At 41.0% G+C, this 26,293-nt stretch overlaps 1 protein-coding gene across 4 annotated transcripts in view; it reads left to right on the top strand.

The window, feature by feature from the left end:
* Window positions 1-25,504, top strand: part of SH3RF3 (SH3 domain containing ring finger 3) — a 306,866-nt gene extending 281,362 nt beyond the window's left edge. For 3 of the 4 annotated variants that reach the window (XM_072994559.2, XM_072994560.2, XM_072994558.2), the window contains 2 exons: window positions 14,249-14,586; window positions 20,357-25,504. In XM_072994559.2, coding sequence (XP_072850660.2) covers window positions 14,249-14,586; window positions 20,357-20,525 — 507 coding nt within the window. In that variant the 3' untranslated portion in view covers window positions 20,526-25,504. The remainder of the gene's footprint in view (window positions 1-14,248; window positions 14,587-20,356) is intronic. The other variant, XM_078391466.1, reaches the window with a different exon arrangement.
* Window positions 25,505-26,293: the final 789 nt, after the last annotated feature.

Below are 26,293 nucleotides of genomic sequence, written 5' to 3'. Positions count from 1 at the left end.
AAAACTGGGAAACACAGATTTCAAAGTTGCTGAGGTATTTAATAGCCAGACCAGGTGCCCTGAAACATGTTTGTCTAGGGACTCCCTAAGCCTTCCATTTCAGGTGCCAAGAATAAATGGAGGCCATGTAAAGAGATTTTCCCTCAGCCATCATTCCTCTAGTTTCTGCAGCTACTGTTGTGTATGGTTTTAAGTCCAGGAAGGGAACCGTTGCACTGCCAGGCTACTCTTATTGTATCATCTCTTTGAACAAAATTTTCAACTTCTTTACAAAAGGCAACAGATTCTCTCTCTATAGATATTTATACATATTCTAACTACCAGCGTTGTACAAGTCTTTTAGTAAGGAAGCTATAATATTTTGGTTTTAGGTCAGACTGATACCAGCCATATAACATACAACGTCTGGCGCCTCAGAAAATAAGCTTTCTCCCTCTACCATATGGCAGTCTTTCCTATATTTAAAGGTGGTTACCATGTCACCTCTCAGCCTTCCCTTTTTCAGGTCAAACTTCCTCAACCCTTCTACACAAGACTTGATTTCCAGATCTTTTACCGTCTTGGTCACCCTCCTCTGGACACAATCAAGTTTGTCAATATCCTTGCTGTACTTGTAAAATATTACTGCTAAATCTGAGATTAGCAACTCTATATTTGTGCATCTGATTTTTCCTGCCAAAATATAGAACTTTCCATTTTTCCCTGCTGAAATTCAGAGAGCAACTAGATGACCTAATTATCCCAATTTGGATTCGTCTAGATTGTGCTAACCAAGCTTAATTTGAAGTGTGATATGTAATTTTGAGCAATCTTTGCGTCTATATACATGGATCGACCACACCACACCTCGAAGAGACCCCATTTTACATGAACTAGGCCAGTAGTACCCAACTTTGGGTAACTCAGGTGTTCTTGAAGTACAGTTTCCAGAAGCCTTTGTCATCAGCTGTGCTGGTCAGTGTTTCTGGGAGTTGCAATCCAAGAACATCTGGGTCACCCAAGGTTGGGAACCACTGATCCAGACCAATCTTTTTTCATTTTGAAGGGAAAGAAAACAAAAATCCTCCTTCTGTCTCCTCCTCCATGCTTTGCTCAAGTGGCTTAGCAATCTTGAGAAATGGAAAGCTTCTTTCTGCTTGCCTATGAAGAGAAAGAGAAAGTTTTCCATTTGTTTTTAATTGTTGCCAACTGATACAGCACATCACCGATGCTTTTTGAAAGGGCTGTTTTTAAAGCAATGCTGATACATTTGCAACAGTTAAAAAGAAATGGAAAACTTTTTCTTTCCCCTCAGAAGGTAAGCAAGAAGGAAGCTTTCCATTTCTCAAGATTATTAAGTAGCTTAAGCAGAGGGTCAACTTAAGCCATCTACATTGGTTCAGTCCAAGATGGGGTGATACTACCTGCATCAAAAAATACAGTAGCCCTTGACAGGTGCCCAAAAAGATGCAGAGAGGCATCAATGAAGGGCAGGCTGCTCTGCAATGCCATTTATGTCATGTGGCTACAAGGAAAAGGGGTGAATCAGCTTGCCTCCACCCAGACCAAACTGCAGGACAAATGCCTGTCTGATTGCATCCTCTTTTTGTTTCTTTTGAGCCAGTTTAATCTGTTACATTCACCTGATTCTGAAATGAGGAATATTAGCTACCCCCCCATCTGCAAATCTGAAGAGTGCCTCCACCCATAGTCTCATCCAAGCCGTTGATAAAGATGTTGAATGATGAGCCCAAGGCAAAATGTTGTAGTATCCCACTTGCCACATTTCTCTAGAATGATGAGTGTCTGTTGATGAGCATTCTTTGGATACAGCCCATCAACCAATTACAAATCCACCCAGCAGTGTAACAAAGCCCAAGAGAATAGTTACTTCTATCTTGGTGACTATTCCCTTTTAGGAAGGACTAGGACATATTAAGTAGGAAAACATATAGTGCAAATCTTTGTGCATAGCCATTCAAATATTGTACGTTTGGAGGCAAATGCCTCAGTTAAGAAATCACTATAGACATTTTCAGTTGCATGTTGAGTTACATTGCTGAGTATCAAACAGACAATGACTATGGTGAGTTATTAGCTTGAGGCAACTTGCCTCCCAATGTTGTACCATTTGCATTATGCCAGAACAAGTAGGCAAGAGGATTTAGTCTATTAGCTGTGAAACTTCAAGTACACTTCAAGCATATTCAGGTTATTCTTGAAGCATTCTGCCAAGACAAACCTCATACTGGAATCAACCAGAGAACATATTGCTGGTGGTTAAAAGACCAAGTTGAACGAACTGTTTAGTATGTTTAATCTTAAATTCTTTCAAGACAAAACTTCATTTCAGTTAAGCACATAGATTAAAATGCTTGTCTTTCTAAAACTAGTACTGTATGTTTAAGAAATCACACAATATGAAATTTAAGGCCAGAAGATTATACTACAAGCATTAAAAAATAGCATGCAGCTGCACACACTGCTTCTCCTCATTTCTAATTTGTTGTAACTACAGAGATGTAGCAATGCCAAGTTTTACATTGCAGTGATAAAAGCTCAAGTACAACTTATGTACTGCTAAAGTTCAATTTCCTTTCAATACACATATTGGGCTATATCCAGTTCACATGTCGCACAACCTTCCCCACTCCAGAATAAGGGGTTTGGGCTCTGAACTTCTCATGTGATTTCTTACGAATCTCACATGTTGGAAAGATTCTACTTCTCCCTCATAATTGTTGTTTAGTTGCATTGGAACGTGAGATGAAGAACCTTCAGAAGGTTATCCCCCTCCCGCCCTGGATAACATTCTGGAAAAGCTTCCTGAAAGCACATCTTAAGCAAAAATTAAAAAGAGGGAATTTGTGCAAAGCCTTAAACAGGGCAGAACAGGATTCCCCAACCTCTTTCCTTCCAGATGTTTTTGACTTCAATTCCTATCAGCCCAAGCCAACAAAATGATCAGAAATACTAGGAGTTGTAATCCAAAGCATTTGGAGGGCAACATGTTAAGTGTACATGGTCTAAATCTGCAGTGTCTTGCTAGGTGATGATTCTGTTTGATATTTATAGCAATTGTTTGAGTACCTGAACTTGCTTATTTTCTCTCCCGTCCCTCTCCTTTTCTTCACTTTTCTATCATTTTAACAGAATGAGAAAGCATGTGTTCTTTATTATGACCATTCGTAATTATTTAGTACATAGACACATTTGCTGCTTTATAGATGGTGGCAGCCAGCCAGAAACAGTCAAATGAGGTATGACAACATCCAGTACCTAAGGTTGCAAATCTAAGTATGCTTGTCAGAGAGCCAAGCCCCAGTGAATTCAATGGGATTTCTGCGAGTGCAAAATTGGCACAATGATGGTCACAATTAACCTAGACAAATGTATGGACCTCAGCTGTTCAACATCATGTGTTTGATTCAAATTGTGTGGTTCAAATTCTATAGTAAGTCAGTGTTTTCCCCTTCATTGGCTTTCGTTCTTGTATAAATGGCATATGACTTCTGTTGTTTAAAAAAAATTAAATCAGAATAACATTTCTGGCATTCCAATTTTATTTTAAATGCTAGCAATCATATACAGCTTTGAATATATTACTGCGCTACTCTCAGAAAATATATTTTCTGGAATGTTACCAGAGAATTTCTTCCCAAGTGATCATGATGCAATTTCCCCACTCTAATAATAATAATTTTTAAAAGTCCCGTAGTCTTCAGCATTGGAAAAGTGGAGCTGAAGAAACATAAAAGAGAAATATTTGGGGGGTCAAGTTCCCTACTAGTTACGATTGTTAAAGGGAAGCATGTCTGAGATACAATTACCATGTAACCTGCATATGTGAGGATTACATACTGTTGCACAGGCTACTGTGTGATATATTTCACTTAATTCCATTGGCCTGAATCCAGTTGTTAGTGTTTTGGGGCGTAGTCATCATACACAATACCTAGAAAAGTCCTAGAAAAGAGGGGGGTAAATCACAGCCCTCCTGATATTGTTGGATTGCAATTCCCAGCAGTCGTACAGCCAATAACATCTCTTCTCACCTTGCCCTTTCTTCCTCATGTTAAAACCGTGGTCCCCAACCTTGGGCCTCCAGATGTTCTTGGAGTTCAACTCCCAGAAATCCTGGCCAGCAGAAGTGGTGGTGAAGGCTTCTGGGAGTTGTAGTCAAAGAACATCTGGAGGCCCAAGGTTGGGGACCAATGTGTTAAAATAAATGTAGCAGTGTTGTACTTAAAATAACCAATGTTATGAGAGCAACAGCCAGATAGCCAGATGGAACATCTTGTCCTTTTTTAGTTTTCTATAAAGTCACCACTAGCTGCTGGATTACTCATTGAGTTAGGTATCTGGTTGCGGAGCCAGAAGTCGTGAGTTTGATTCCTTACTGTGCCTCCTGAGAGCAGACCCATCCTGTGGGGCCCTAGGCAAGCTGCACATTCCCAGAGTGCCTCCAGAAGAAGAGAATGGTAAACCACTACTTTGAAAACCCTGAAAAGGGTTGCCATAAGTTGGAACTGACCTGAGGGCACAATAATAATAATAATAATAATAATAATAATAATAATAATAATAATAATAATAATAATAATAATAATAATAATTATTATTATTATTATTATTATTATTATTATTATTATTATTATTATTATTATTATTATTATTATTATTATTATTATTATTATTATTATTATTATTAAGTCACCACTAGTGGATAGTTGGCCTTTGATTGCTTTTGTTTTAGGTCACGTGCTCCTTTCTCAAAGAAGTAATTTAACTTCTTTATTCTCCTACTTCTGCAGCAAGGAGCTGGCTGTCAGTGTCTCCATGATGTGCATCAACGCTCCTTCACACATAGAAGTGAGCTCTAGTCTGTTTTGTACTCAAACTCAGGTTTTATTCTGTTGTATCCTGACTTGGCTTTTGGAATAATAATAATTATCACAGATTCCCATAGCTTTCATATTCTCCCTCAATGGAGAAGATAACTGGGGGATCTGATCCAGTAACACAGTCACTTTGAGCAACTTTGACAAGCTGTAAATTTAAAACAAGTAGAGCATTAATTTCAATGCTTGCTGTGCATTCCTTACATTATCACATTACAGTACATTTAAAAACAAATGGGAAATCAGAATGTGACAGTGGGTTTAACAAACATATGTATCGGATCATACAGGTACACTCAGCCTGAGAGCCAAAACTCTTAATAGCAGGCCCAGATTTTATGCCATGTAGTTTATGAAACAGGACAAATGTCTGGCTTGAAAAATGGCCACAGAAGTGACAAATCGTCTAACTCATCAGATTTCTTAAGAGAGATGAATCTCTTTAGTAGCTCAGAAAATCTTACTGAATTCAGAAGCACATTGTATAGATTAAGAGCTTAATATGTATTGTAGCTGTATTAACAAACGATTATAAGCTGAACCCAGGTGACACAATGTTAAATAAGCATGGATGGACTTTATATAATAATAAGAATGATAAGAAGAAGAAATTTTAAAGAGGAAAATCTTACTGAATTTATTATTGTTTATTATAGCAGAGCTGATACACTTCTTGCATGTTACATCACAGCTAAGGGTGATAGTAGTTGAAGGGGAATTTAGTGCTGCCTTACTATGAGGAGAGTAGTCTAATATAGAGCTGTTTCTATGAGGAGACAACATGGCGCAGTGGAGGGGGGGAAACAGATGACCCAACCAATGGAAATGGAGCCAATGGAAATGAAGAAAGAAAGACCACCTACAAAAAACTGGATCACAGATTTTCTTCCCCCCCCCCATAAAACTATGCATATCACATTTCTGTCATTTAATATGATTAAGGAATGTAAGATGAAGCCATTTTATCTGTTCTGCTTCCAAAATAAAAATCCACCTCTGGCAAAAGCCAAGAGATTGAGCTAAGCTTCTAAGTGTAGAGTTTAAAGTAGTGTCAAGCTTCAAGCTGCATTTCATCACCAATTCCTATTAGCTTCCCAGAATATTCTGTACATTCATTAACTTCCCTTTTTTACGTATGTGGGTGTTTAAATCCCACGGGTCAACAATGCATTTTCTTCTGTACGTATAGTGTAGGAACCTGACAGTATCAGTCAGTAATCTAACCAATTTAGTGTTCATTTCATTTCTTTTACTTTGAGAATCTTATCTAGCAATGCAATGCTTTTTTCCCCCCAGTCTCATTGAAAGTCCCCCCCCCCAAAGTTATCTGTTAGGCACATCCTCAAAATTCTTCAGTGTTTTTACATTACCCACACTTTGACTACTGTGGCAGTGTTGCACACAAACTTTCTAATTAATATAAAAATTGATTACATGGCTAAGCTCACGCTTTTGAAAATATGCCCCATGCCTACTTGAAAACCAAGTGTAGGATGAAAGTGGTCCATAGGGAGATACTTTTGAAAGACTGGAAGCTTTATCACATTAAATTGATTTATATCCTCTTTCTATTTAAAAAATCTCTTTCAACATTTTCAGAACTTTCATAGGGCTTTTTTACTGCAAGTGTTCTGATGATTCAGTGTGGAGCCTAACTTTCCACCACATTTTCACATCGTTTATGAAAGAGAAAGTTACTAGGTTGAGCTTGACACTTTCTCGGGAGTATACCATCATTTGATTAAATCCTAACTGGGTTTATGTCAAACCCGATCATGTTTAAGATCATTTGTAAGAATATATTTGCCACAAGGTAGAGGTTCAGCAGCTCTTCAGTGTTGGGGCTGGATGGAAGATGTGTTGGTTGAGGGATCTTCTTAGGCAACATTTCATTCAGATAATACAGTGGTGCCTCACATTACGATGTTAATTCATTCCAGCAAAATCGCTGTAGAATGAAAACATTGTAAAGCGATTTTAAAAAGCCCATAGAAACGCATTAAAACTCGATTAATGCGTTCCTGTGGGATTGAAAGTCACTGTCCAGCGAAGATCCTCCATAGCGTGGCCATTTTCGCTGCCCGTGCAGCGAGGAATCCGTCCCAGAAAACAGCAAGCGGTCTTTTTTACAGTGGCCATTTTGAAACCGTCGATCAGCTGTGTGAAAATCTTCGTTTTGCGATAATTGGTTAGCGAAGCAGGTAACCGATCATCGCAAAGCAAAGAAACCCCATAGGAAACATCCTTTTGTGATTGCAAAAACTTCTTCGTTATGCGTTAAACGAAGCGCTCGTCTTGCAAGGCACCACTGTATTAAAAACCATGAACCAGATCTGCAACAGTGCACAGTATGATAGCCCTAGTCAAGCATATGTCTGCACTTGTGGAAGGCTAAATGGACAGTAGAGAACAGGGATGCACACATAAGCCAAAGCCAACCATCCCCGTGCCCCCAAATGTCACTTGTGTACATGACGTTATGCAGAGGACTTAATAAGCACATCAGTTGTATGCTCTTCACAGAATTCCCACGGTAGTCAGCTCTGATAATGCAGGATTCCTAAACATGGGAACTCTGTAAGTGCATTCAAACAAGTGTAGTTACATAGTTTTCAGCAAACATTTGTGTTCAATGTGCAAAGGTCTGGGTGAACTTGAACATGCATGATTGAACCTTTTACTAGTTACTGTAAAAGAAATGCCAGAACAGGGCTAGTGATGCTGCCCCCTTGGCCTCTTCAGCTGATTATTATATATTACCCTATTGTGGTTTTCCTTCCACAAGCTGCTGCTGTGATTGGAAAGAACAGCTCCAACAGCCTTTGATCATAAACTACATGCCCAGCACACCAGCAAAGCCTTGCTGCAGCTGGTCAAAGCATTCCCCTGCAGGTCCTAGTTTGGAACTGTAGAACATGCTCTTTCCGGCAATAGCAGCCTTATACCATGAAGCATTGCAGAAGAGCCAAGCACCTCTCTTTGTGAATTGTAGCAGGAAACAAATTTGCTCTGCTTCTGACTGTGCAGCTTTGTTTACAGCTCAGGCTCTAAGGGGCCCGGGTATGATGCTCTTCTTTTACATTTTCCTCCCATATCCCTGAAAGAAAGAGCCGTAATGAAGCCTGGCCCTATTGTTAGGTAGAGTGTGATAGCCACCACAGACAGGACATGCTGGGTGGATACAGTGCAATGGCAAGATGTGGGAAACAGAGTTGTGTGTGCCATGCTGCCTTCCCCAGTGCAAAGGCTCTGGATGGCTAACAACATCTTACAACTATAAGGGTATAGACTAAACCAGAAGTGAAAATTTAATTTAAAAAATACTCAGTTCTGTTGAATAGTACATAATACTGTTGGGCACAGTATGTCTCCTTGACTACCATGGATTTTTGAGCTTTTTTGTTTTTTTTCTGCACCACCCTCAATTCTGTAATTCCCGGCATGATGAAAACTTGTGCTGAGTCAAAAGCTAGACGGTGTGTGAGATTTCAGTGGTCTAACAAAGGTCTGGTCCATCCTTGCAATCAGATTGTATACAGAGCTGTTTTTGGTGGTGGTGATTTGTGTGTGCATGTGTGTGTGTGCGTGCACACACATGTGCATGCGCATGCATGTGCGTACATGTGTGTGAATCTTCTGTGTATCCTGGAGCTTAATTTGGCAGCAAGCTGAAAGGAGTTGGCTGTTCTTATCTTAAATGCTCTTTAGAAAAGACCTGGCAAATACAGTACCTGAAACAAAACTGGTAAAATAGGAAAGAGTTACAGAACAGTATCAGTTAGATACTGGTTATTAGTTGTTCAGTTCCGCCATTTTATTATATAATAGTAACATTTAGGCACTTTGGGTGGATAGCTCAGTACCTGGACTGCAGAGACAAAGTTTGGGAGTTCAGTTCCCCACTGCGCTTCCTGTGAGTAGAGTCAGCCTGTGGGACCTTGGGCAAGCTGCAAAATCAGGACATCGCCCCCCAGAAGAAGGGAATGGTAAACCACCTATCGGTACTATCTATCTTGGAAAGGGTCACCATAAGTCAGAATTGACTTGACGGCACACCATTTATTAACGTTCATCTATATGCTCTTTTCTGTTTGTTGTATAATGTCTGGTGTTAGCAGTTTTTCCAAACATTTTGTAAACTATGTTTGAATTAAAAACACAAACAAACAAAACACCCTCACAAATATTAAGCACTGTATAGATATTTATCTAGGTTCCCTGGGTTTCCCGAGACCAGCCAAACTATAAGATATCAAGCCTGATCCCTGCTTTGGCTTCCCTAAATAATAAGTAGCCTTGATTGCACTATGACACAAAAATTATTTTTTTAAAAAAATCACATACCTTGAGACTTTTAAAGATGCAAGAGATCATTTTATTTTCACAAAAGGCTATTTAGTGTCACTAGGGGTGTAGATGTAGCTCATCTTTAGCTCCATATGCACCCCTAACTCCAACCCAGACTAGTTTCTCTAATTCCCACCATCAGCAATCTGAACCATTAACACAGGGATCCAATATCTTAGGGAGTGCTTTTAATGCAGCTGCTGAAGCACTATCAGCCAATACCCGTATACTTTATACCTGCAGCCAATATTTACAGAAATTGACACTTGAGGTGTGATCCGATGGCAATATAGGATAGTTGATCGAACTGAAAAGCGTCGCTACTCTGGAAACAGTCCCCCTTAAAGCATCGTTTTTGTGCACTCCAGAATTGCTTCAGCCCAGATTCAAAAATGTTTTGCCCTGCCAGTGGTCTGAACATGCAGCAGGATCAGGCCGATTCCTGTACTTTCACTGAACCATGCCCCCAAACGATCCAAAGCACAAGCTGTAGCTCCAACTGATCACATCCTTACTCATCTCCTGAAGGAAGCTGCACTCAGGAAAGTGCAATTACTCCCCTTTCTCCCACAGGTGCAGTCAGTACTTCAGGTTGGACTACAGTGTCATTTCTGATTGGATCAGATGCAACAAACTGACTTTGGTTTAATCTGTACCTCTGACCACACATCAGCACTGGCTAGACTGTGGCTCCTGACAATACCCGAAAGCCCACTTTATAGTCCTGGCCTGTGATCTTTTTGTCCAGACAAGACTCCATCAACAAAATTATACAGAGAATATTGACTGTTTTATTAGACAATTACACTCCTGGAATTGATGTCTATATTCTTTGGTGCATATTTGATCTTACCCTAAAGGGGGAATGAATAAAAGAATATGGCTTTATTAAAAAAACACATACAGTCCACAAGAAATAGACTGCTGGCTGAAATCACAGAATTAGAGGACAAACTTAAAAAAAAAAAGACCATAAGAAACTATTATGAGACTTAAAGAAATTAACTCAAATCGTTAGACCTGAAAAAAATTGCCTCAACTACTCTCTGTTCACCACCCAACCCCCGAGTCTCAAGACCCTGCCAAAATTGTTCTAATTCCCAGCTTGATCCTTATGATTTTTGTTCCTACTATCCTATTGTTAGGGACGTGGTGGCGCTGTGGGCTAAACCGCAGAAGCCTGTGCTGCAGGGTCAGAAGACCAGCAGTCGTAAGATCGAATCCACGCGATGGAGTGAGCGCCCGTCGCTTGTCCCAGCTCCCGCCAACCTAGCGGTTCGAAAGCATGCAAATGCAAGTAGATCAATAGGGACCACCTCGGTGGGAAGGTAACAGCGTCCCGTGTCTAAGTTGCACTGGCCATGTGACCACGGAAAGATTGTCTTCAGATAAAACACTGGCTCTATGGCTTGGAAACGGGGATGAGCACCGCCCCCTAGAGTAGAACACGACTGGACAAAAATTGTCAAGGGGAACCTTTATCTTTACCTTATCCTATTGCTATTATGGTAAGCATGGTAAGTCACAACTAGAGCAGGGCCATTTGAATCAAAGGAACTTAAAAAGAGTGTGTCTCATCAGTTCCCCACTGATTCAGTGGGCCTGCTCTAATGTCAGCTAAACAAGAGGATTACTGCCAGAGTCACATTGGTTTACATGATATTAAAGATTACCACTTTAGCTTTATAAAACACAGGGAATTTTTGGACCCTTTATAATAATTATATGTTCAAATCCTCTGTTTCCTGACATGTCATGTCTCATTCTATATTTCTAAAGCTTTTGAAAAGCTTGAATTGCCTTACTTACTAAAAGTCTGTGAAGTGAGGGAGATGGGCAGATGTTTTCTTAAAACATTCTTCTGCCTTGATGCCCAAAACAAACAATATTATTTCCTTCCCACTGATAATTCTCAGGGCAACAAACATGATTGCCCCTTTTCCCTCTGTTGATACTTTTCTCTTATCAACAAGAAAAGGAATTTACTGAACCTCCTTGCAGATTATTCATCTTTAGTGGCATCCAACACACTAAAAAAATTCCTGAATTACAGTAATTTGGGCCAAATTTGACAGATTGTCTTGTTGTTGTTGTTTAGTCGTTAAATCGTGTCAGACTCTTCGTGACCCCATGGACCAGAGCATGCCAGGCCCTCCTGTCTTCCACTACCTCCCGGAGTTTGGTCAAATTCATGTTGGTAACTTTGATGACACTGTCCAACCATCTCGTCCTCTGTCGTCCCCTTCTCCTCTTGCCTTCGCACTTTCCCAGCATCTGGGTCTTTTCCAGGGAGTCCTCTCTTCTCATGAGATGGCCAAAGTACTGGAGCCTCAGCTTCAAGATCTATCCTTCCTGTGAGCACTCAGGTTTGATTTTCTTCAAAATGGATAGGTTTGTTCTCTTTGCAGTGCAGGCGACTCTCAAGAGTCTCCTCCAGCATCACAATTCAAAAGCATCAATTCTTCGGCGGTCAGCTTCTTTCTGGTCCAGCTCTTGCTTCCATACATCACTACTGGAAAACCCATAGCTTTGACTTTATAGACCTTTGTCTGTAAGGTGATGTCCCTGCTTTTTAAGATGCTATCTAGGTTTGTCATCACTTTCCTTCCAAGAGGCAGGCATCTTTTAATTTTGTGGCTGCTGTCACCATCTGCAGTGATCATGGAGCCCAAGAAAGTAAAATCTGTCACTGCCTCCATATCATCCCCTTTTGTTTGCCAGGAGACCGGTGGCCATGATCTTAGTTTTTTTGATATTGACCTTCAGACCATTTTTTTTTGCGCTCTCCTCTTTCACCCTCATTGAGAGGTTCTTTCATTCCTCCTCACTTTCTCACTTTCTGCCCTCAGAAGATTGCCTAGTATTTGTCCCTAAATATGTCCCATGTTGCCAAAGACCAGTTAACCGGTTGAGGTGACATCCTGATTATCTTGTCCTCTTTAAAGTACTCTCGTGCTGTTTCCCTACTCAACTATAGGAAGTCATCTCTTCCAACCTTACATCTCTTTTAAGGCATGTCAGGCAATTATAATCAATCTGGAAAAACCCAAAGTTCTCTTGGCTAGGAAGAAATGCTGCTGTTAAAATGGTCATCTCATCTACATTTTCCTATTTATTTTCACTGTCCCAGGCACCATAAAAGAACTGTACCTCTCATACTGGCAAACATTATTTTTTAAAAAAACAATAAATCAAGGAAAGTAGACAGCCTTGCAATCTGTAACCTAAAATGTTATTACAACATTTTATTACGATGTTACATCTTTTAGATAGTGAAGTTGTACAATACTCATGTGGATGCTTGATCCCCTGTTAAAATCAGCAGTAAATAGGTAAGGTAAGGGTAAGATACGACTCTGTTTTACATCCAGCACAACTTCAAACATTACATCTATAAGTAATTATAGATAAGGAATTCCTTCTGTATCTGGAAAGTTCTGGTAAAAGAAATGTATTCCATCCCCTTCTCCCCCAATTCCATTTTTGTGTCATCCTTGGTTGATAATAGTGAATTCACCCATTTTAAAATCTAAGGGTATTTATCATTTGCAAGGCCATTATATGGGGATCTCTCCCAAATCAGAGGGGCAAATTCACTTGCACTTTGAATAGGAGGTAATCCTTTCCTAGTTCCTATTCATCAGGTAATCTATTTTGTCTCTTAGCTCCTTGTACTGTATGAGCTCATCCACTTGTCAAAGCAGGCTTACTGCCTTTGAAATTTTGATTCTTCAGTCTAAGGGAGCCTCCTGTGGGGTTACTTGTAAATGTAATGTTTTGATGCTTGACCTTATGTACGACAAAGTTTCAGATGCAAAAAGTGTGCAGGGAAAATGTTTATAGCATTACTGATGGCCTACGAAACTCTCTAGGAACAAAACCTCCAGTGAAAACAGTTTTTTCCTACTGCTCTTGACTGTAACACTAAAATGACATACTGCTAGTATTCAACCTTTTTTAAAATTAGCTGCATAAATAGAGATTTGAGTACGAGATGTCGGAGCAGACGTGGGGCGTTCAGCCCTTGTCTTCACACCTGGTGGTCCTGTCCAGGAGTCTGTCACCCTCTTCATCAGGTGCATATGAGATGCATCTGAAGAAGGGCTCTTCAGTTAACAAAAGCTTATGTTCAATGAAACTAGTTACTCCTTAAGAGGCCACAAAACTACTATATTGACTTTTTGCAGCAGACTAATAGAGCTCTCCCCACCTCCACGAAACTGTATTTAGAAAAGATGTGGGAATAGGGTAGCCCAATATCAGGGAAAGCCAGCTTCAAATCAGAGTGATCTTGGAACAAATATCGCTCAGCCTGACCTCTCTCAGATAAAATGGAAGATGGGAAAAGAACTATGACAGTCATTGGATAAATGGCAGGATAAACGTAGAAGTGAAGAACTTATTATTACTTGCCTGACTACAAATTTGTAAAGTGTACTGTGGAATTGTGTCATGCATGACTGTGTTGATTTCTGGTTGTGGTGTGAAAAAACCTTCAATACTGGGACTTAATTAGCTCAGCTGAAAAGAAAAAAGAAAGAAAAGCAGGCAGGGAATCAGCAATCCTGAAACTGCATCCAATTTATTGTTGTACTGAGGTCCTTAACACTCATTTGTTCGTGTTGAATTATAAAATACTGTAAACCAGTGCTTGGTTTGCCTCATGAGTAGAATCAAATGAGATTGCCTTTTCAGCTTCCAGCTGTGTTGACTTGTTTTTTCCCTTTCTGGATGAGTCATTTATTTTATGATAGTGGTGATTCAATACAGCCTCTGCTGTGTATCACCTTTTCAATACATCTCCTAGAAGAGATGATTTGCAAATGATGTTTGCTTTCTTGTTTACTTTTCCACCTAAATAAGACCTTTCCCTGCCGTCTTAGCAAAGTATAACTTGACAGACGACTACCTCTTCCTCGGACTTTGACCTTGATAAACCTACGTCCAACACAGATAGCATTGATTTAAATTTGCGTAATCCAAACAGCTAACTTTGCATGTTTTGTTTGACCCCTGTGCAGAAAGAAAAAAAAAGTGGACTGTTGAAACTTCTCGCTGGAGCATCAACAAAAAAGAAATCCCGATCTCCTCCATCAATGTCTCCAACCCATGACCCCTTGGTGGTGGTGGAGGGAATGCTACAGGGTGCTGTGGGACCTGAACTGTCCTCTCTGTCTAGCCATGGAAGGGCTGGCTCATGCCCGATAGAAAGTGAAATGCAAGGAGCAATGGAAATGGAACCTCTGCACAGAAAGACAGGCTCCTTGGATTTGAATTTTTCCATCCCTTCTCCCATAAGGCAGCTGCCCCCTTCTATGGCAGCCATTCGCCCAGAACCTAAGCCATTGTCTCGAGAAAGGTACGAAGACAAACATGCTGCACCAAAGAAAGTATTCCTAGCTTGTGCATTTCTATTTGCATGTGTTTTTATGTAATGTCAGCCTGTGTTTCATTTTCTCTTCTTGTTTTTGTAAAGAAATGCTTCCATTTCAATACAACTACCGCTTCATTGGAAAGATTAGTTTCCTCTCTGTAAAATCTTACCAACTCAGAAAAATGTCCCACTGAATTCAGTGTGACCTATTTTCAGATAAATGTGAGTAGGATCACAGACTTTGTCATCTGTCCTGCGGGAATATCTCTTGTCTTGCTTGCTCTCTCAGTCTCTGACTCACCACATCCTTAGATATTTTTCTGGGTGCTGGAGATTCTCGACCTGTCGTTAAAATCTCTTTTTTCTTTTTCGACCAGCTTTTAGCACTGAAAAACAGTGAACACTGACAGTCAGTCACAAACATATGACCACAGCATCACAGGGCTATGACCACTGAATCTTTTACTTAGTTATTTCTGTGAAGAAGTGCTGGCAGGGAGGGACAGCTTAACTTTGAAAGACTTGAGGTTGGGAAGGAGGTTCTGAGTTTACGAAAGTGAGGAAAATCCACTTAGTGCCTCAGTAAGGGCTCTCTCATCTATTCCTACTTCACGTAATCCAGGTTAAAGCCCTGGCACGGAACTGGATGCTTAAGTGCAGCCCTGCATTAATTAAGATCCCTCCACCCTTCTTCATTCAAAATCCCATCACAGTTTTACCCAGATTTCTGGCACGTATGCCTAAGTGTTGCTGTTTACTGACAGACATCCCGGTGTAGCCATGTGCTTATTTAGCACTCACTATGGCCACTGTTCCCTCAGTATTCTTCCAAGGCCGAGTATTATTATTTTTTTCTCCATAAGACTCTCCTCCCTTCCAACTTCAACAACAAGCCAAGGGGGAATTTTCTCCCAAGCTAACAGCAGCTTCAAAGGAGCTGTTTTCATCAGGACCACAATAGGGACAGGAAAGGATCAAATGCCCTCTTCCTCTCTGACATGATTTCAATAATTATCCTGTTTAATCCTGGGTATGTTTAGTGCAACCTCACAGTAGTGTGGCCTTCAGAGATTGTAACAATCTGTAGAACTGATGTTGGAATTGAATTGTCTGAGGAGGATGGCGGGGGAGGGGGAATCCTGTCTCACACCAGGCAAGGTTCAGAAAGTTCCTCCCCTCAGGCTCCCCCACACACACCTTACAGTGAACACACACCGTTTGAAAGCGAGGACAAAGAAAACAATTTTTGATTACTTGCTTACAGGCCTGTTCGCTGTAGCTTCTCCCAAGATAGGTTAACAAAAGCAATGGACCTAAAAGGAGAAAAGCCTTACCTGCTGTCACTCTGATGGCTGTATTGCTACCAGAAAAAAAGAAGACTCATTTTAATGCTAATTATTATTTTGCTCTAGCCAGAGTAAGGGTGCCATCCCCCCCCCATCATGCTACCTACCTGAAAAGGGAGATCACAAAAGGATTGTGAAAATATAAGATAGATCAGAACACCTTTCTGTGTGCTTGGTATCCAGTATTGGCAATGGATCACAAGGTTTATACAAATGGATCCCTAAAACACTACAGGTTGTATTATTCATGCCACATAACTTGCTGCTAAGATTTTGATTCTGATTTTTAAGCATTTTTATTTTCACAATCTTAAATTTGGGAATAGCCTTTAATTAAAATAATCTTAATTATGCTCAGTAGGCATGGGATGTCTAATTGATTTATGCATGAACTTCCATACCATATCACCAGTTTTTCTGTGTTCTCTAATAGATCATATGGTTCTTTATGCCCATAAAGCAGGACTATTAATTACCTTTCTGCACAAGAAAGGATAATGCCTGTTCCTTGAATCATCTGAGTGGCTGCATTACACACTTGTCTGGAAGTTCATTCCACATCCATTTGGGCTCATTAAATCTCCAAACTGCTAAGAGGCACCATTTTTTAAAATTACATATACTTGCATTTCATATCTGGTAGAACAGGAATGTCTCTGAATGCCACACACACCTGCACACCTGCATGTATGCACAGTAGATATAAGCCAGCAAGCTGTTGGTGCTCTGTGTACCTGCTGTGTCCAGCCCACACGTCATGTACCCAAATATTCCTCATTTAGAGCCTTCATATTATAGTCATAGATGTGGTAACTAAGTCTCAAACTATATATGTGGCAGCATACCTATGTCTTTAAACATAGGTTTGTCCCAGCTGGGGTAAACCAGGATATGAGAAACCACCTGAAACTGTCAAAGGGATGTACAGTGCTGCCTCGCTTAACGATGATAATTGGTTCCTAAAAAATAGCTGTTAAGTGATTTCATCGCTAAGCAAAACACGGTTTCCCATAGAAATGCATTAAAACTGGATAATCCATTCCAATGGGAATGGATTGCCATCCTTAAGCGAAAATCACCATAGGAAACATCGCTAAGCGAAACACAGTTCCCCAATTGAAATGCATTGAAACCTATTCAATGCATCTCAAGGGGGGGGGGAATTACAACAAATTTAAAAAGAGTCAGAACAAAATCTAATTAGTTTAACAAAGGGTTTATTAAGTGCACTTATGATTTCAAGCATTCTAAACATTTTGTAAACATTTTTAAACATTTAAAAAACAGCCAACATGAGGCTGTCAAAACCATCGTTAAGCGAAACAGGGGGCCCCAAACTGTCATCACTATGCGAAGCATGGTCCCAAACATCGCTATGCGAAAATCGCCCATAGGAACCATCGTTAAACGGAGCACAAGATCGCTCCAAAAAAGTCACCGCTAAGCGATTTCATCGTTAAACGAAGCAATCGCTAAGCGAGGCACCACTGTACAGGCAGCATAAGCTAAACATTTTTTCCTAATATTCTTAGCCCCACTGCCCAAAGCCCAGCTGGGAGGGAAGCATCAGAGAAGCGGGGTGAGTGGACAATGAGTTGTACAGGAAGAAGTCACCAGCTGGCTGGCTAACTCAATGGATTAGATATCTGACTGCAGACCCAGAGGCTGGGAGTTCAATTCCCCCCTGTGTGCCCTAGGAAAAGAGCCAGCCTCTGTGGCCTTGGGCAAGCTGCACAGCCCCAGGGCACGCCCCCCCCAGAAGAAGGGGATGGCAATCCACTTCAAGGGAGGATCCCATAAAATCAAGGTTTTAAAGCTTCCACTGCCATCTGTAATTTGGACCTCAGTAAAGAAGAGTGAATTTCCCAAAGTTCTTCTCAGATTTATTCAGAATTTACACAAATTTTGCCCCCCCTCCTTCAGCCCCAGTTGGGGAAAACCCCATCTGTAATGGTTCCAAGCCAGTCTTCAGATTGAGCGAGGAAACCTATATCCTTGTTCTCAAAAGTTTTAATGCAAGGTTGGGCAGAGTGGGGCCCTACAGATGTTGTTCAGACTGCATCCCTAATATTTCTCCTCCTTGGCTATGCTGGCTAAGGAGGATGGGAGGTGTTCTCCAACGGGATCATAGTCCAACAAAATCATTAATTTTAGTTGGGATGGGAAGGAATGCTTCATGAATGACATTAACAGAGATAAGCAGCCAGCCCTTACCCAACCCTCCTGATGGCCTTGGTTTGCCCAAAAACATTTCTTACTCCATAAGGACTACAGGAGCATTTATTCTTACATGTATCAGATGGGATGGGGAAGGGAACAGATCAATAAACCTTGAAAAAGTACAGTGAAGTGGACCTCCATCCTTCCCTCTACCTATTTTATTACCATAGTTATTTTTTCCTTAGCCCTTGCAGACTGTTGGCATTGTTCTCTACATTCACTGGAGGTGGGAGTGAGGAGTTAACATTTCAGGTGCAAAATCGGGAGTGGCAGAGAACACTTGACAGCACCCAGTGATGCTCAGAAGGCATCAAGGCCGCCCTCTCTTACTGCCAGTATCATTACTCCTTTGTAGTTTCCTATGCCCTTGCAGACTCATGGGCCAAAGCCAGTCCATGGCCTTTCATAGGGGAAGAGAAACTGCTCCTGGACGTCTTTCCTTTCCTTTCCTGAGGGCTTGGACATTAAGCACTCAGGAAAGGAATGTCAGGGCCTGGAAGGCTTGAGTCTGTTTTGGACTCACGTCTTTCAAACTCCCTGGCTTCAAATCCAAACCAGATGTAGGCAAACCTTCATGCCAACCATGGCTCCCTCCGTCAAAGCAAAGTTAACTCCCCATTCACTGCAAGAAGGACGTGAAATCATTAGTTAAATGACATGCACTTGTAAGATCTCCAAAGTCCCAAAATCTTTCCTTTCTGTCATCTTTGTTGATCAACTGGGGCAAATTCTAACCAGCAAAATAACTATAATAGATCAAAAGCCACACTTATTAATTGATTACAGCTTGCCGGGCGAATTCAGAGTCTCCTGTGCTTTCTGTATTCTATAGAAGGTGCCGCATATGAAACTAAGCAGTGGGGCAGTGTTTGTCCAATTTCCTTCTTGTTAGCACAATCTTTGCAGCATTTATTTCCCTTACATTACCCTAAAACTTTGTTCCAGTGCAACTTGCCAGAATGCATAATCTTTTGCAATCAGAACCATGTTCAACTACCATAAGAGCTGCCAAGGCTTGTTTGGGACATGCTCGCTGGTGTAAAGGCTGTTTTGCACTGGACTGCCCCTTGATGCTACGTCTGACTCAGCACTGAAACGAAATACATAGACAGATGTCCTTTTAGAAGCTTTGCCCTTTGTACACTGGATGGAAGAACCGTTCCTCCTGGGGAAAAGTGTTTAGGGGTTGTTCTGATTCTCTGTCTTTGTAAAAGCTTGTGAAGTACCAGCACCAAGGAGGGGTTTTTTTGGGGAGGGGCGGTGTTCCACTCCATTGCATATATCTTTGAAGACTTCAGAGGAATGTGAGAAGTTTGCTTTTTCTCACCACAACATATGTTCCAATCAGTGGTACTCTATCATAAAAGTTTCATTCATCTTAAGCTGTTGTAAGATTTGAAACTGGCATTCTTTTAGTTAAAATTGTGCTAATCTAATAATGTAATTTAGTCAGCACTGAAGCAGCACGTCTAAAATAATGTGAACCTTCATTTGCATAATGGCTGAAATTGGCCATGCTTCCTGAGGTGTGCAGATCCACCAATGACAGTGTGACAGATTCCCCCCCCCCCATTGCCAGCCAAGCAGCTCACATTTCAGCCTCTATTGCTTGGCTTTGCACGTGTGGAAAAAGTAACCACCGCATTTACTGGTGAACTGAAAAGATGACCAACTGCTTTTGAATGGCTGGTATGTGCATTTTACATCACTGGGTTATCATGTAAACATTTTCCCCCCAAGAATTTTGGGGCACATCTGCAAAACCAAGCACGTTTATAAAGGGTTGCATTGCTCAGCTAGATTGCATCGAGCTGTCCTTTAATTTAGGAAATTCCTCCTCTTGTTGCAATGTTGGGAGCTAAGTTGTTCAAGGACATGACGGGTCACCAGACAAGAGAATACTGTGAGGCATTTGTGAAATAGAAGTACAGTATAAGCCAGTGAATTTTTAAAATTTCCTTCTTGACTGAAATGTAGGGTATAAACATGCTGAAATAGCACAATAGTATGTACAAGCGTCAACGCTGGCAAGGGAAATTCCACATCACCTTCCCAATGTGAGTGGCCACTCGTTCCAGCCGTTAAGGCTTCCGTGTGGGTCTCCATCCATCCCAAAGGCTCAGTCAAGGGGCAGTGAGGGCAACATTTTTCGCCGTAACCCTAAGGCTTTTCTTTTCCTTTCTTTAAAGGTATCGTGTTGTGGTCCCGTATCCCCCCCAGAGCGAAGCCGAGATTGAACTGAAAGAAGGTGACATTGTTTTTGTCCACAAGAAAAGGGAGGACGGTTGGTACAAAGGGACATTGCAGAGGAACGGCAGGTCGGGCCTTTTCCCCGGAAGCTTTGTGGAGAGCTTTTGAGGGCTTGCGCTCTGGACTCAAAGGACTTCTTGGAGGAAATTTCATAGCACAAGAAAAAAAAAAGCCACAGCAAAGGGAATCTTTCCTAATAATCCACTGCCATAATAAGAAATGTAATTATTATTTCCAAAGACTCTCTGGGCTCTTTGATATTTAGCCCTGGAGACAAGATCTCTTGCTGTGCACGTACAGTCCAGACACCGGTATGTTGGAGCAGTGCCTTCTTCTTGGAATCAAAGACTTGAGAGGACACGTGTTCGGGTTGCGTCTAAGCTCAAATCCATCCACTATACTTTGTATAAACGACAGAGAAAATGTTTTTAAAAAAACTAAGAAACTTGTTATATTGCTGTAATTTATTTGTCTAACTGCAGTGTTCTTATTACTGGCCTATGCAAGAGGGATTTGAGTTTCAAGAGGCAAACAAGGAGACTCTTGAACAATTAATGGGTTTATTTCCCCAGGTGAGAGTAAGGATGCATATGGAGGAAAGACAACCCAATTAAATCCACACATTATTCAGCAAGACACAATTAGGAGCCAAAAGCGTTGCTGGTCTTTCTTTGCAAAGATATCTCGAAATATATTCTGCTTACAAATTACCAGTATAGAGTTCTTCATTGACTATGCTGTCCAGCAAAGATGCCCGAGGGCAACGGCTCCCAACCTTGTTGGAGTCAGTTATGTTCAACTGCTGTCTTTGCATAGGATTCGGCTTGCAGCATGAGAACTGTGCATTCCAAGTGCTTTCCAACTCATTCTGAAAGCCGTGTCCAGTGTGCAGCACAAGGTCACATAACCAGCTCAGGTCAACAAAGGCTACCACCTACAGGCTTTTCTCTGTGGCCACCACATCTCCAGTAGTTACATTAATAAGCCCATGGTGCATGGGAGATTTCCCATGACGAGCCACTTGTGCCAGATTAATGCCCAGCAGCTATATGAATTTTAGCTAACTAAGGACTAAGAAGTCCTTTTTGCCCGTCTTCCTCCAGCATATTTAATTTTGATTGTTGCGCTGTATCAGTATAGTACAGAAGTGCTTTTTCTTGTACAATATGCTTCTTTAAGCATGTTATACATTATGTATTCCATACAGGCAAGCAAATTCCTACTTTGCAAGCATATGGTACTACTTTTCATTTTAAAAAGCAGTTAAGAAATAACATGGTTTAGCATACTAAACTGTTAATGTGTATTAAATCATAAACATTCAAAAGATCGTCTGTTGCCATGCGGCTTACGACATTGAAACTAACTTTGGGATAGGATCTAAACAGGGCCGGAAATAGGAGAAACCCGCCACTTTTTCAGAATAGACAGACACACAAGACTTTGCACAGGTTGTGCATGTGTTTAGCCTCTTGACCTTCATGCATGTTGGTCACAATAAAGAAACAGTCTCCTCTGTCTGTAGAACAGAATCTTGGGATTTTGTTCAGCAACTCCTCTAGGCTACGCCAGTCCCCAAAAGATGGAGATATTAAATCGATCATGTTTGAGCTGAATCCAAGGAAGTATGAGGAGAAGGAAAATACCTACCAGCAGTATTCAGCAAATGTGTAGAGTAGGAACTTGCCATTCTTACATTTTATTCCCTTTACTTCATGTAGTGAGATGTAAAACAGCTCATGTTCTGAGTGTGGAAGGGTATTTTTGGATTCAGCCTATTATTGTTTGCTGAATGAACTTCTGATGCTAATATATTTCTTTGCCAACTCTCATATTAAGAAAAAAATCTGTATGTATTTTGTATCACCTATTGCAGCTAAAGTGAGATTCCTGAAGATCAAAACCTTTTATTGTATTCGCGAAGGCTTTCACGGCAGGGATCTAATGGTTATGGTGGGTTTTTCGGGCTCTTTGGCCGTGTTCTCAAGGTTGTTCTTCCTAACGTTTCGCCAGTCTCTGTGGTCGGCATCTTCAGAGGACAGCACTCTGTCCGGCCACAGAGACTGGCGAAACGTTAGGAAGAACAACCTTCAGAACACGGCCAAAGAGCCCGAAAAACCCACAACAACCTAAAACCTTTTATTCCTTGGTAAATGGAACTAGATGGGGAAGATATATTATGGGATGTTGCTAAATATGATGGCCTGTCCTTCCCACACAAATACGTTGTGTCAGAAGGCTCTTCAAGGCACAAGACTCTGTCTAGACAGTGATAATTACTGGAGATTTGGGAGCTTTTCCAGAAGGATTTGTTTTAATTGACTTCTACATGGCAATAAAAAGAACACTGCAGATTCCTGCAAGCACAGAACATTAGAATTTTTTATCTCTTTGTCTTAATATCAGAGAGAGGATGGCCGTAATCACCACTATCAACATGTGATTTGTTACTGTAGAAATATGTATAGTTTGAACACTGTTTGGTTTTCTAACCTGGGTCAAGATACATAATAAAATATTTCAGGCAATAGAAGCTTCCAGCTACCAGAAACTCAAAAGGTGCAATAAATATGAAGTGAGAAAATAAACCTGTAATAAGTCAGATGGTGACATCTGTTATCATTTTTTATGGAGAATATTTTTAGCCATATGTGCACTTGGCCTCATTCCAGCAGTGTGTACTAAAGACTTCACCCCAGATTTTAAATGTATGACTTTGTCCTGCATGAGGTTATTCTTCTGCTGTTGTGAAACATTCAGATCACTGCTCCTTCAAAAGGAAGAGTGATTTTTAAATGCTATCGGATTACTGTTCCAAGCAAGTACATAATGGATAATTACATCACCTTTGTGGGTAGGCGTTTCTGCCCAAAGTTTAGAACTAAGCTATTGACTCTATTTTGCGAAGCAGCCAATACCTAGAACACTTAGAATGGGAATGATGTGTAGATAATCTATACAGTTGTTTTGCAGAAGTTAAGAAACAGATGCAAGAATGCAAATCATACTGAAATACCTAGGAGTCTCTGTGACACAGCACTGTGTGCACAAGAGTTAAAATGTGGCTTTTGATAATGCTTTTGCTGTCATGCATGAGTTCTTTCCTTTGCATGGCCAGTCACTCTCTTGTTCCATGTATGGGAGGAGGATCTAGCCAGAGCTGCAGTCAGAGCATTCTAGCGCTTTAGCTTGGATGGTGCCATTCATTCCTGTCTTCCTAAAAGAGGAAGTCGCAGCCCAAGTTATATGCATGCCCTTACGTTCAGCTGTCATTCACTTCCACCAAGCCCTGCCTCTTTTATTATAACAGATTACTATCCCAGTATCTGGCTTTCATATCTTCCCAAAGGGATAGGAGGGATTTAAAGAGTGATCCTACCAGGTGCCCTCTGCAATGCTAGAACAAGCCGTTTTTCAGTTACCTGCCTGGAAGCACAGGTTTGGGACATCACTTTCTAGACACAGAACAAATACAGCATTGCTACTTTCAGTCTTTCTCCCCGTTCATCCATTAATCTGCCTGATCCAGCCATAGCTAAAGCACTTTTGATTTTGAGTGGAAGATGTTCAATGGTGTGCTCCATTTTTTCTTCAAACCTAAAAATACCTTAGGGATAAGCTACATGTTACACACCAGTGCCTGCAAGTAAGAGAGCCATAGCTTTGGGGGCAGGGAGAGAACAAAACTGCATTAGGAGTGAAATTTAAAATGGAATTTTACGGGGAGACACAAGAGGAGGCAGGCCAGCATCTCACACGCTTGCATGAGTCTGGGACCACCTTAGAAAAAAGAGCTTCCTGGGGGAGTGTGATCTGGGAGAAGTAGGAGAGAACGAAAGACGTGAGACCTTCCTCCCCAACATCTCCTTGCTTTCGATCTTTCTCCTGAACCTTTGCCTTTTATTTTCGTGCACAGAGGCGCTTTCATATATCTTTGCATGGCACTATATATTTCCCCTCTGCAGATGCTTCCAGTGCCAGTTTCTGCACCTAAAGAAGCTTCAGGCCTTTATTTCCCGGATTACTCCTTCCTGCTGCTACCACACACAAACATACACATGTCCTATGGTAAAACACTTCTGAAGCTGAGCAGAATGTCAAATGCAGGATATGCTGTGGCACAAGGTGGGTTGCTACTATTCAGAATTGTAACAGGACAGATGCCTGCACAAAAACACCAGCCCTTGCGTACACCTAAGGTAACTCCTCCTTTGCAACAGCCAGAGGACAACATTTAATCTCAAACTGGTTTCTTGGCTACACTCAAAATGTATAACAGCAAAGATTCTTGGTTGTTACGGAGTCTGCTTAGCCAGCCATTTAAAGCGACCACACAATAGCACAAACATGGTAGCAAGTGATATTGCTGAAAGCTCTTGTGAATCTTGATATACACATTTTAATCCATGAACTCCTCTAGAATATACACAAAACGCATGAGCCAATAGTTTACAAATACCTGTTCCAAACTCAGTATTTTAAAGGGTATCAGGATGCTCTCTCTGCCCTCTCTGCCACTAGATGCCATCAGTCACTCTTCATTTGAGGATAAAGGGTTTCTTTGACTGTTCAGTGTGCTCTGAACACATTTGTTGTTAGTTCCTAGTTCTCATTCATCTTGTAGCTCAGAAGAGTTTCCTGTGGTTTATCAGCCCCATGTAAATAGCACAAAGGAAGGAAGGAAGGCTAAGTCAAAAACTCCAGACAGTGACCTCTGTGTCGTATAGGATGGTGTGGAAAGGAATTAATTCTGACAGTGGTCTATTGATAAATGGCATTCAAAAGAGAAAAAGCACAGGGAAGGAGTGTGTGTGGCCGTGTATGTGCATTTCTTATGACAAAAAAAAATGGTGAGCAAATTTATCCTGGCAGCCTTGTTTTGTAAAATGCCAGATTTATTGTACTGGAAAAGGTTTCTGCTAACTGAACAAACCCTTTGTACTTTGCACAGTTAAGGGGGGGGAAAGGTTTTTGTTACACATGGATGTTAACGTATAATTTAGAAAATGTCAATGGTTATTATGAGTACAAATGAACTGCAGTGACTGTGTTTTCTCATTCTTTCAATAAAATAACCATTAATGTAACCAATGTGGAGGTGCTTTCTTTAATTTGACTTGAGAGCAATAGCCAAACAGTGGTTTTATGCTGTCGGACCAGGATCCCTTTTGTTGCTTCTCATCTTTCCTCAGCGTAAGATCTGTTTCTCTGCTTTGTGACAAACCACTGGTACCCATTTACATTTGAGGCAGCATGCTGTGGTCTCCATTTCTCCCCCAGTCCGAAATTGCAGACCACTATTTTATTTGGCTTACAATTCTGATTTATAAGACAAATACCAGTTATAACCTGCAATTGACAAACATATATTGCATGTATACATGCAGGCACACAGACAGATATAGACAAACTGCTGTATGCTGTGAACCAACAAATAACTAATTAGAAGGTGAGCGACAGGCACATCAAATCTGCAAACCCAGTCATGTAATGCCAAAAGAGGTGAACCGAGGGAGGTAATCGTAGTCTGCTTTTTTGGGGGCGGGGGGGAGAATCAACATGTTAAGATTTTTTTAAATTCCACACCATTTTCTTGTAGAGAGCTATGCTCTGCAGTATTGAAAAATGGTATTTTGGGAGGCACACATCAAGCCCATAACCTCACCTGTAGGCAGGCACGCAGTATCCTCAAGGTAGAAAGTGACCCCTTTTTGCAGTTGTGGGAGCCCCCATTAAGCTGTTTTTTTAAAAGATGTCTCAGGACAGGGCAGAGAAGAAAGGGGTCACCTCTGAAAGCGCAGCAGAGTGAAGCGTTCTCTTTAATCCATAGGGTTCCATATGGACTGTCACCACTTTGACAGATAAATCCAATATTA

This window comes from Pogona vitticeps, chromosome 3 (assembly GCF_051106095.1).
Source record: "Pogona vitticeps strain Pit_001003342236 chromosome 3, PviZW2.1, whole genome shotgun sequence".
NCBI lineage: Eukaryota > Metazoa > Chordata > Lepidosauria > Squamata > Agamidae > Pogona > Pogona vitticeps.
Note: the sequence above shows the minus strand (reverse complement) of the source record. Positions and strands in the feature narration are given on the sequence as shown.